Here is a 13,098-nt window from a genome sequence, read left to right as displayed (position 1 = left end):
AGTACGCTCAGAGGACTAGGACATTAAAAAAAAAATAAGAAAAGCACTTGGAAAAGAAAAAAGTAAGCACTTCCTCATCACTGTTTTTTCCTTCACCTTGATGGAAACTAAGATGTTCAGGAAGAAGTTTAGGTCAATAAAGATATATCCATTTTACATGGCCCAAAATTGGGATGGAAAACTCATAAGAAGCAAGACACAGGAGAGCTCAAATTTATTTGTCTCAACACCTCCCATATGTGTGCTTTTCTTTCTTTTTTCTTCTTATTCTCCTTTTCATAAAAAAAAAAAACAAACAAAAAAAAACAAAAAACATCAAGAAAGGCTATATGGTAGCTCATTTTATTGAAGATAGGACTTACTATTATGACTCAGTCTCATTCTCATTACAGTGTAAGTAGTAGACATTCTTTGTCACATTAAAAAGAAGATGAAAAAGTAGGAATGCTTCCTTTCTCTTGGAACTGTTGTACGATCTATATTCTTTTGGGAAAAGCAATGAAAACAAAGCACAATAAAAAGTGAGAAGGAAGTAGGGAAAAACTTTGATCTAGGAAACCAAGAAAAAGAATACCTTCCAAAGCAGAATCTGACAGGTAAATGGCAGTTCTAGAATTGAGACAAAAGAACAATCACTGTATACCAGTGAAATATATATTAAAAAAAGTTTGTACTGCTTAGAATTTTCTGAAAACTGAAGATTTGAGGTAATAATGAAACACTATATAATGAATGTCATCGTCTTGTATACATCTTTGTTCATGACAAGACAGAATATTTTGGTTAGATGTCTAAGAATTCATGTTGTATAAACAGGAGAATAAAGCTACCCAAAGTGTTAACCTAGCACTTGCTCAATTATTTTTCCTAGTGCTGCAGATGTTGTGTGAACATACCTTTTAAAAGCAAAGTCATTCCTGTCAATCAATATAATTAAAAAAATTGCAACAGCACTAAATCTAAAAGGACCATGTCTATGATGCAATTAGTTAATTACACTCACTGATTAAGCGATTATGTTATTATTGGGACTTATCTGAAACTAGTCCAGGAAACAAACATATATACCTATCAGAATAGAAGTAAACAAAATTTGAAGTTTTAACTAGTCCTTCTTACTTCAGCTGCAAGAGGCATTGAGCTTGCAGGCTCTCACACTGATAAGGTATTTCAGATGTGGTTCCCAAATCACTCTTTGTCATATTTGAAAATTCATGGCTACCAGACAAAGTCTCCAGTGACTGGAAAAAGGGAAATACCACTTCCATTTTCTCGAAAGGGAGAAAGGAAGACCTGGGAACCATACACCAGTGGGCATCGTGTCTGTGCCTGGAAAGACTGTGGAGCAGATCCTCCTGGAAGACAAGGTACACAATAAGATGAGATTGTTGGAAACAGTGCAGCTTCACCAAGGGCCAATACTGCCCGACCAACCCAATCGCCTTCTACAGTGGAATGATGGCACTGGTGGACAAATGACCTCATCTATCTGGATTTGTGCAAGGCTTTTAAATAGTTCTGCACCACATTTTTCTCTCTAAATTGGAGAAAGATGGATTTAAAGGTAAGAATATTTGGTGAATAAAGAATTGGTTGGATGATTGCAGCCAGAGGGTTATGGTCAGTAGCTCTATATCCAGGTGGGAGTCCACTTCTCTTTACATTAAAAAATAACAAACAACATAGAAAAAAAGTTGTGGAAAATTCTTTACCCCAAACTTAATCAGTAACAAGTTTGTATTATAAGCACATTCACTCACTTCAAGTTACAGTTAGAAATTACAGTTGGTAGTAAGTAAATAGGAAACAAGAATGCCTAAAATCAGAAAACAAAGTTTGACTCAATACTATCATTTTGACAGTGGCAGCTTAAGCACTACACCCCTCATTGTATATGGGAGCATGACACAACCTGTACTGTCATCAATGCATTAAAATTAATTTCAAATGGATGGACGGTGCAAATGCTATTAGACAACAGATCAACTTGTCTCAGGACTGTCTCTCAGCCCTCTTCTAGAGGAAAAACCCATTTTATGGAGTTGTTCTTACACAAGGCATTTTCTGTTTCCTTTCTCAAAATAATTAGCTTTCCTATAGCAGACTAGATTTAGGTTTAGGACATGTTTACATATATACCTAAAGCTGGCATTTTCCACTCCAATTAGATCACTAGTACATACAATTAAATAAGCTATTTGTTAAATGTTTTCAGTTGTCACAGGAGCAGCAGATTTCTTTATGACAGCTAAACTGTTTGGAGTGAAGATGCAGAAGAGTGAACACACATATGCAAGAACACTGGAAAAAGAAGGAATTGGTCAATCGGCAGCAAAGAAAAAAAAAAACAACACAAGAAAACATTGCTAAGAGAACTGGAGACTAAACTACAAGTCTGCTTCCATCACAACTAAAGTTACAGGTATTAGATGGGCAGCCCACTCAATCTGAACACAGATGGGACATATTTACATATTTCCCCCAAACCCCATATCTTTACATTATCTCTCAAACATATTTCTGTCAGCTTGGAAATCTGGTTGAGCACTATTTCTACCATAGACAAGAAAGATCATTGCCTTCTGTCAAGCATTCACTTCTGGATACATTTGTCTCATTTGCAGAGTATAATAATACCACTGAAATAAAGCAGGTAACAAGAGGAATTTTAAACTCTTGAGATAAGACTGTGTGACAACACTTCATTTTATAATAATTGTATTTCCATTGCTCTTCACCTTATTCACAACAGACAGCCTTACATAACAATTAACAGCTGAAGTGATGCTGAATTGCAGAACCAGTTTCTAAAGCTGCTTAGTTCATTGTGTACTGCTAGAGTTTGATCTAGAGTTTGATCTCATAAGTATATGCACTTTGTCAGTTTGATCAACTAAAGGCCAGTGCTGATTGCACATCTTTTTTTTCAAAAAGCTCTGTCTTCCAGGTGCTTCTGTCACAAGTCTAGACTTCCCGGAACATAATGGCTCTGGGAAGACAGGATTAGGAATAGCAGGGACACGGTCCAACCATCCAAACTCTGATGATTTCTGAAACAGTATATGCTTGGCATTAACAACTTCAATGGGAAAAGTAAGATGGACAACAACAAAGAGCCCCACACAGCTGTACTGAATTTTAACAGAAAATTCACATGTAGGATAACAGTACTGAGATATTTCACAGTTACATTCCACATAACACATTCACATTTTTATTCCAAGCATTTGGATTAAATTGCATTTTTGTCTACTCTGATGGAATGATATAGAGTGCCCTTCTGCCCCTAATTAAAACTTAGGAATAATCATTTTTCTTCATTAACACTTGAAGAGGAAACAATAAACATCAGGTAGGATGTCCCCACAAGATTTCACACTGTCTAGACTCAGCATTTTTCACTTGAAGGAGGGAAAAAAGTGAAACAGCATGCTTTGTATGGAAAATAATAATAATAATAATAAAATATATATATATATATATTGCATTTCAGATCTAAGAATTATTCTTCAGCAACTTTTAAAGTTTAGTTTTTATAAAGATACTAAATATTAAGCAGTAAATCCCAAGTCCTTTAAAAGGTAGCTATAATTCTGATCAAGAAAAAGAGCAAAAACAAAAGAGGCTATTAAAAATCCAAAATGGCAGGTAACAAGACTCTAGCCAGAAGCATGTATATTGATTTTGAATATACACTATAAAAGGTATGGTAAGTAATTACTGAGATTTTAAAGTATAAAGAAAAGCAAAGAAAGCAAAGAACCATATAAGTCAAGAGAAACATCCTCTGTGAAGTTAATTTTTGTTGCAGGTAGGTAGCTCTGATCCTAACAAAGGTCAGAAATGAACAAAACCCATTAAGGTACAACATTTAAGATAAAGGCCATATTTCAGTAAGTCATTCTTAGAAATGCTTTCTCAGTCATTTGCCAGACACTTCTTTCCAGTAAAGAAAGTTTTAAAGCATTTAAAAATATTTATTACATTACTCAGAAACATATTCACAAGGTCAAGGAAAGGAAAATTAAGTCCTCTTATTTGCATGAACTTTCAATTTTCCATTTGCTTTCTCTAATGCTGTCACATAAAAAGGCTCAGGTTAATTACATGCATGCCTTGATTTTAAAGGGTTTAACGTAACAAAGCTGGCTATGTAAAGCCTTCTTAACAATATACTGAAGCAGAATAAAACTTATTTTCTTGAATCTTCTAAAACTGAGGTATGGCTCTAGAAATAAAAAAATCAGGCTCCTCAAAGGAAAAAAAAGTTTAGGAATTTTCAATTAGTAGTTCAATGACTAAACAAACTCCTATTTTTGTTACATTCATTTACTCATTGAGTACTGTATCAGAATCAGGAAAAAAAATATACTATTTAGGAAAACAGAAATCCAAAGAAAAATATTGGACATTGGTGGCTTTCTTCTTCTTCTTCTTCTTCTAAGTCACTTTAAAAATATTTTGAGATGAGATGTTAGTATTTCTGCTCTTCTGAACTCCAAGGAGGGAGGACAGTTACGTCTTCTCCACACTATCGAGCTACCACCTTCTACAGGAAGATGTAAAAGTTGTTCAGAAGATCAACATGTAGTCACAAAGGACAGCATCCCTCAGAATCTTCATTTCACCTCCAACTATGCCATGTCTCATTGTCAGCTTCAGTTCCAGAACTGTGCATGAAGATTTATGGTACAATCATTTCTGATACTAAGCTTCATAATTAAAGTCTCTTTCAAGATTAAATGAGAACAAGTCATAAACACAGTTCCCAGTGTTCTGAATACTTAAGCACCTTTAACTCGAGCTCAAAAGAGGCACATAAATGCAAATATTTAGAGGATCAAGATCCAAAAGTACAATCTTAAAGTTTTATGGGCTAGTAAATAACAACAATCTGGGAAGAAGGGTTAGCTTGTGCATATTGGTGATAGTATTTTCCCAATTTGAAAATAGCTGTTAAAGATAAATTGAATGTTGTGATTCACAGGAAAAGCTGTTATTTAATGCTAGAAAATACTTGGATCTTAAATCAAGTTCATTCTAGGAAAATCCTCAGTTTCTTATTGATGCCAAATTTAATTTTTCAGTAAATTTTTGTAGGCATGACAATAACTTTCAAAGCTAGGAAGAAGACTATAGCTACATACAAAAATACTCTCAGTTTCCATTATCCATCTTACACTGCTGCTACTTAAATGATCAGCTTCTTCATAGGTAGCCCATAACCTTTGTCCTACAAGAAAGAAGTTACTTAAAACAGTACAAGACCAAAAAATTTGATCAACATTTTTCAAGGCTACCCAGTCCATGGCCCCAAATCTTACAGCCCATCACTAAACACACACTTTCAGCGTTCAATGCCATAAAAAACAAAATCACAACATGTAGATGATTATTTATTAAACAGATGAGTTTTTATTAAATTTGAATTAAACCATAGCCAGAAAAGAATGACTAATAGCATTTACTTGCCTCCAATAGAAAATAAGCCCTGTTAATTTGCTGTAAATTTAAAGGACAGCCTCATTGCTTTGCTGTGAGAATCCTAAATAAGGAGGTGTTTCTTCTGCTTTATGTTCTCCTCCCCACAAGTTGCATTGTACCTGTACTGGGATTTTGGATCAAGAGCCTCTGTTTATATCTAGTGCCTAGAACTGTTTTCAGTTAATGAAACAGAGGAGTTATATATCACAAGGTCATTTAAGTTCTCCTTCTCATCTCCCACTTCAGTTGGAGTCTGGGCAGAACCTGATTTATAAGAACATACTTAACACAAATGAAAGCATTTTTGGCATCAGAAATTACACCAGTTACATTTATTCAGTATTTTCATCATAGATAACAGGCTATTCATTATCTGCTTCCAAAGTACAATTATTTCCAAATGCTATTAAATATCATTTTACAGCATAAGCTTAATGCTTTATCAGCCTCTGAAATAGTGTCTCTCATTATCAACTACAGAAAAGAAGTACTTAAAGTACTGATCTAAAAACAAACAAAATGGGAATCCAGTAAGGTGAGATTCGCAGGCAATCTTCTGTCACCTTAACCAGATGCAATATGGAACAACAGTCACACAACCTACAAAGACAAATTCTACCACAGACAGATGTAAGAAAACCCTATGGCCAAGCTGTTACTAGCCACTCTCACAGATCAGGTGGGGTCCAAACAAAAACAAACCAGAAAAGGCAGTAGATGCACAGAATAGCCGCTGTCAGAAAGAACAGCTTAAGAAGGTCATCAGTCCAATTCCCATTAAAAACAGTTCCAATTAGATTACATTTTTCAGTCCATTGTTCAGTTTTCAGCGCCTCCAAGGATGGAGATATCACAACCCTCTCTAGTCAGCCTATTCCAATGCTTCATCAGTCTCAAGACAGATTTACAGAATTCTCCTCCATCCAGTATCTAGCTGGAATTACACCTGTCACAACATGTTTGTTCTGTTGCTAGACATCTGAAAGAAATGTTCCCTATATTAACTACTAAATAGGCACAGGGAAAGTAATGAGATTTCCTCTTAGTGATCTTAATACTAAACAAGCTCAATTTTCAGTCTCACCATATTTGTGATCCAGCACTCTGTGCCATGGTGTCCTCCACTGGACCCACTCTAGTTTGTAACTACTCTTCTTTTACAAAGGAGCCCACTGGTCACAGTACTTTCAGTATGTCTCACTCCAAAACGGTCTCACCAAAGTGAGGTGCTACTCCAGTGTGGTCTCACAGAAGGAATGATTACTTCCTACAACCTGCTGGCCATACTGCTAATACAGCACAACACAGTCAGTCCCCTTTTGCTGGGATGCATTGCTCATCAGTGATGTAGGTCCTTTTCCGTAGTGATGCTTCAAGCCATTTGACCTCCTGCTTATATCTAAAGTTGTTCCATGCCACACATAGGACTTGGCAGCCCAGTGTTAATCCCCAAGGTACACCACTAGCATGTGGCCACCTATTGAACCTTATATCATCACTATCCTTTAAACCTGCCAGTTCATCTGATCATTTACTTGGCATCTCCCCATTTTGGCAATAAAAATACTATAGTAGATTGAGTTGAAGATCCTGCTAAAAACTGAACAAAAATGCCCTGTGCTCTCCTTTACCTTCACACCAATCACACCAACACAGAAGGCAATTAAGTCAATCAGGCACAATCTGCCCTTGTTAAAAGCTTACTGCTTCCAATCACCTCTTAGTTCTTCCTATGTTTGGAAATAGCTTCCAGAAGGACTTACTTCTTAATATATTTGCAGTTTCTCAGGTGCTCCTTCTTGCCCTTGTTGAAAAGCATGCATAATACTTACCTTTCCTAACCTCTGTGAGCTTTCAGTGATGACAGAAAGCAGCACAACATCAGCCAGTTCTCCTGGATGCACATCATCTCATTCCACTGACATGCAATTGTGCAACTTGTTCAAGTACTCCCCAGCCATCATCTACCATAAGGATTCCCTTCCACAGACTTTAACACCAGCCTTCAAGTCCTGGTAGGCCAGAGGACAAATCTTACCAGTAAAAACAGAGGCAAAAAAGACACTATGCACCTCAGCCTTTTCCTCTATTTCCTCTTGTCCTCTATTAGTAGGTCCCTTGGATGTTGAGCAGTAGACCCACACTTTCTTTAGCCTTCAAGTTGTTGCCCCCACCCTTCTTGTTTCTCTCAACATCCCTCATGAATGTCAACTTCAGCTGAATTTTGGATGGACTTTTATCAACTCCATCCCAGAATACTCAGGCAACACCTCCACGTTTCTTTTGGGAAGTTGATGTCAGCTTTCATCTTTCCTATAGTTTATTTTTGTATTGTATGAGCTTCCCTCCATGAGGTTAGCAGTCCATAAGTGCAAGCAGCCAATATCTCACAGTTGTTTATCCTGATTGTTATGAACAAAGACCAGTGAAGGCAAGCCTTGCCTCATCTTCCCTTTGCTGCTTCTTGATGCATTTGAACAGTCAGGCATCCTGCCAAAAGTGCTCAGCTTTCTGCATGTCAAAATAGGCCACTCTTGTGCTTTGGGAAAATTATTCTTGTAGATTAACCAGCTCTCCTAAGCTCCTTTGCATATCCAGATCACTCTTCCACTGGATCCTAACAATCAGATCTGCGAACAACAGAGAAGTCTGTTCTCATGAAGTCCAGGGTTCTAATTCTACCAGCCAATTCAGTCACTTCTTTCAGGACTTCAATCTCCAGTCTCTGACCACATCTGTGATCATCACTTCCTTATTTGCAAGTAACAAGTCTAAGCACCATTCCTAAGGATGCTTTCTGGAAACATGGCTTTTTATTTCAAGTCAAACACTTTAATTGCCTCCTTCAGTTACAGGAAAACTTTATTTTAGATGAACTACAACACAAAGCAATTCACACTTTTTCTACACTTGAGCAAAGAGCCTTTCACCTGCAAGTAGTATCACAGCTACTTTATTTCACAACTCCATCATCTTTTGGCATTGCATCCACATTTTACAACCCATTTGCAAGAGGCCTTTTACCTACCTGTCAAAATATCTGCGTCACTTTCACCGCATACACACTCACTGAAAATAATACTCTCTAGCAGGATATGAATACATTGACTCAATTGGCATTTGCTTTCCATTGTGCTTAGAGGCACCTAGAGTTTCTGTTGCAACATAAGGGTAGGGATTAGTACTGGATCATTTCACACCCCCGATCTTTCGGTGCATCTCTAATAGCTGAGAGAAGTCATAACAATTAGAAAATTATACTGATAAATAGATTACAGAAACAATCATAGAATATCCTGAGGTAGAAGATCCACAAGGATCATCAAGTCCAACTCCTGAACCCACAATGTCATATTAGTTACTGCTAATGATATGTGCACACACATATACAAGGATAATTTTGGAAGGCTTAAGCAATGACCAGAGGTATTCTAAGTACCAATAGCACAGATTTGTCTGCTAGCATCAATTGAATGAAAAGAAGCAGATACTACACTGTTCTCAAATAATTATATTTAAGAGCATATTATCACAAAAAGGAGCGTGCAGTCTCACCTCGAGATGATTTGCTGAGTGTCCCACTTGATGTACTAGCGTCTGCTGACAAAGCCTGAACATTTTCCAAATCATTCTGTTTGGATTTTGAGCCCAGATTTATGAGAACTGCCTCCTCTTTTCCACTCGAATCATGCACAGGAGAAGATGAAGTTTCAGGATAGAGGCGTTTCAGCACTTTCTGTATGAACACTGTGGAGTAATAGAACATTTTTAAACAGGGAAAAAATAATCAGTGATTTAAAAGGTAGCTTAAGACATTGAAAGTACACAAAACCAAACTCTAATTGACACAAGAGTTTCCCTCATATCCAGTGCAAATCTGTCTTCAATAGTCCCTACCTCTCACATGTAATAAAGTTGAAGATTTAATATATTAAAATTCTAAACTGCACCAGAATAGACCAGTTTTGAAACCCCAGAGACCACTAGCAAGGTGACTTATAAAGTGCTCTATTTGACTAGATTTTGGTAATAAATTAACACAGTACATTTCCAGACTAAACACATTTATTTTTAATTTTCTTTTAAAACAGATACTTTTAAAGACTTCTTACAGAAGTGTTACAAAGCAGCTTGAAGTACAGGTCTCTCCTGGCATAGTGGCACTGCAATTGAATCACTCATTAAAAATCAGTAAGCTAAAACTGCTTAATCATATAGAAAAGCTGGTAAGCAGCAGTAGAAACACGTGGTAACACAATCATTTCTACCAAATTAGAACTATTCTTATATGCCTCTTCCTCTTATGGGCTACCTTCTCATTTCACCTGCAATCTGCTACTAACTCAAGTGCAAGCATCATTTGATTAAAGAAAAGGAATATATGCAAAGAATTCAGTCATCAACAAAATCATCATCTATATACGAATGCATGCATATTTCAATCAGTTGAAGTAACATTCTATTGATTTTTTGTCTATTGCAGAACATCCCCAGTTTCATAAATTCTAAACCTTCAACCAGATATTGCAGGGAGAGGGGGAGCAAGAAGGAGGGAAAAGATTCAGAGGAAAATATCTGACTAATTCCAATTTTAACAGAAATTGTATGGATGCCATGCAAGTGACTTGGTGCAGATTCTTGAAGTAATTCTGCTTAAAGAAGTTTATAGAAATACACAGTAGCAGTTCATAGATCCCTTCAATAAATGGCCTTACTTTACAGCTAAGGAATCAGATTCATTGAGTTGGGAAATCCTTGAATTCCCAGTCCTGGAGAGACAAGCTCCATCTTCCTATCATCTTCCCACACTGCTTTGGTGATGGGTTTCAATTGTCATGTCACAGCTGCAGAGAAGAACATCTTGGATTTTTTTTTGAGCTCTTAATAGTTTATGCACAATCACTTTTTGCTTGGACCAAACTTCCTGAATAATCACTGACCTTATAAAAAGACCCAAGAAAAGAGCTGAGCCTGAAGAGTCACCTGGGCAGAAAGCCAGAAAGCTTTGCCTGAATTTACACATATTTATCATAAAGTGGCATCAAATATCCTGATACAAGCTACAAGAGATACCCACTTAAGAAAACACAACCATTTTGTTGGATAATTATTGCAGAAAGACACCAACAAATCAGTATGTACCAAACACGCTTTTTCCTTCTACTAAGGCTTCCTTGCCCAGATATTCTTCCACTAGAAATACAAAACCCACAGTTACTGATTCCAGAGGAAAGAAGAGAAATAACCAACCACTACAGTAAGACAAATCTAATTGCTTTGTGAAGATCTCTGACTCTAAAGTAAGCTGTCTAAGAGGTTTACCCTGAACCCTCTCTCCCTGAGCACTGCTATTACAACACTTCAACCAACTCCAGATTCAGGCACTTGTACCGTACTGCACCCAAAGCAAGTACTTCTTTGAGATAATGGTAAATCTTAGCAAGGAGGTAAGTGTTCTCCAAATCTGCTATAGCTACCCTCCTTAGTAGCTACAGTAGATGTTCCACTCCTCACCTGAAGTCTGACTCCCCAAGTCATCTGTTCACATTTCTCTTCTCCTCCCCAAAAATGGCTCTTTTCTTTCATTTTAAAAATATCTGAACTATACTCATATACACATTGGCATTGCTACAGAAAGCAACAAGAGATCAGTTTTAATACACGCTTATTCTTATGGACTCTTTTCATCTGTAACACCTATGTCTGAGAAAGCAACCTGCAATACTTGCCTCTGAAATGTACAAATACTTCGGAAGGCATACTTTCAACAAAAACCCTCTTGCTTAGAAATCAATGTCTAGATCAGTAGCAGCAACGTATTTATTCAGAAAAGATGTAGTTCAGCTGCCAACACAAAAGCTTACTGGTTTTCAGCATGAACAAGGGGAGAAGAAGCTGGGTGCTCTTTACTGCCTGCAGCACTTGTGCATCTGGCAGTGCCTCTCAGTACAGCAGGCATCTCCTCAGGGAAACAATAAGCCCAATAGCCACAACAGAATGGAAACAGACAGCAGTAACATCTAGGGCATAACAAGTTGCCTGTTTGGAACCAGGTGTACTTCAAGCCTTCTGAGTACAGCAGGAATTAATAAACCCCAGCAGTAAACCCTCCTTGGAAAAATTTAAAAGGTGGCATTCCTAAGTAGTTAGAAAAAAAACCTGACTAATTTAGCTAGAGATATTTACAATCCTAAGTATGTTGCAACCTTACAATAAATAAATGAATGAAATCTGCCCATGGTCCAACACTGTTCCAACAAGTTTTCCTGCATATCAACAAACAAGGGAATTAGACTGATGAACAATATCTATCCTGCTACCCACAACAGCTTTACAAGCACTCTGCTTTGGCTTTAAGAGTCTCTCAGAGCTAAGCTACCAAAACCTTTCTCAGATGACAGAGGATATTGTTTCCTTGGGGTTCTATTACTGCAATTGCTTAAAAAAAAAAATAAATACTAGTAATAAAAAATAATCCTGTGATGTCAACAAGTGTTGGCTTAACCATGGGAGGCTGGTCAGTCTCACCACACAATGGCTTTCCTCCCCCATTTAGAACTCTCCCTAACTTGTTTGGTATTATGCAGCACCAGAGATCTATGTGTAAATGCAGTAAAAACCCTGTCAGACTCCCAGAACTCAGAGGAGACTGAAGAAAATGCATGGAGCAAAGTATCGGAGAAATAACTTTCTTATCAGAGCTCCAAAACAGAATAAGACTCACTCTCAGCATTCCAGTAGCACAGCTATGTAAACATATTCATTGCTGTTGTTTTCCAGTAGAGATTACTGAGGAAGGGTCCACACTGATTTGTACTCTCTTTCAAGAGATCGGTCTAGGAACACTTTACTCTTGATAGCAGATGGATGTTTCTGAACAACCATAAGCAATTTTGAGATATGCTTCTGAATGATCTCATGAATTCTTTATAAAGCACAGGAAAGTTAAGGATATGGTATTTAGAATCAGAACCAAAAAAAGTCAACACATTTATGTACAATGCTCACATGTAAGACAGAAAGGATTTAATATTTCCCACTGACTGAGTTTTGGAAGATACTCCTGAAAACTGTATTAACATATAACAAAATGTAGTGTTTTGGTCTGGGAGAGAAAGAATAGTTTAAGTGGAATTATCTCTAGAACTGAGCCTGAACATGAATCGAACAAGAAAGAAATATGAACAGCAATATGAAGCCAATTATAAGGAAAAAAAAGAGAGCCCTGCTGCAAGAAATACAGCAAACATATCAGTGCTCACAGTTCTGGAGTTTGCTTTGTTCTAAAAGATGAGAAATCGCAAGTGAGAGAAGGAAGCTAAGAATTTTAAGGGCAAAGAATGGCAGTGGGGTAGATGTGCCAAAAGGAACAATGTACATAAGCAACAGCACTGCATTGCTTTCAACTATCCTAATTTCCCAAAAAGCAAAAGGACATCCATATGTTTCATAGGATATAGACTAAGCAAGAATTAATAAAGGCACACTTAAGTATCCAAAGGTGGGCTATAAGAAAGGGACAGTCTCTTTAGCAGGGTCTTTTTGATAGGACAAGGGGAAGTGGTTTCAAACTAAAAGAAGAGAGATCTAGAGTGAATATAAGGAAAAAGGGTG

At 37.1% G+C, this 13,098-nt stretch overlaps 1 protein-coding gene across 6 annotated transcripts in view; it reads right to left on the bottom strand.

The window, feature by feature from the left end:
* The window catches only part of ERICH1 (glutamate rich 1), a 73,586-nt gene extending 64,321 nt beyond the window's left edge, over positions 1-9,265 (bottom strand). For all 6 annotated transcript variants that reach the window (XR_004158990.1, XR_004158992.1, XR_004158991.1 and 3 more), the window contains exon 1: positions 9,040-9,265. Coding sequence is in view for 1 of the 6 variants with exons in the window: in XM_031552602.1 (XP_031408462.1) it covers positions 9,040-9,250 (211 nt within the window). In the remaining 5 variants the exon portion in view is untranslated. The remainder of the gene's footprint in view (positions 1-9,039) is intronic.
* Positions 9,266-13,098: the final 3,833 nt, after the last annotated feature.

This window comes from Meleagris gallopavo, chromosome 2 (assembly GCF_000146605.3).
Source record: "Meleagris gallopavo isolate NT-WF06-2002-E0010 breed Aviagen turkey brand Nicholas breeding stock chromosome 2, Turkey_5.1, whole genome shotgun sequence".
In the NCBI taxonomy this organism is placed as follows: Eukaryota; Metazoa; Chordata; class Aves; order Galliformes; family Phasianidae; genus Meleagris; species Meleagris gallopavo.
This window is presented reverse-complemented; position numbering and strand designations above follow the sequence as displayed.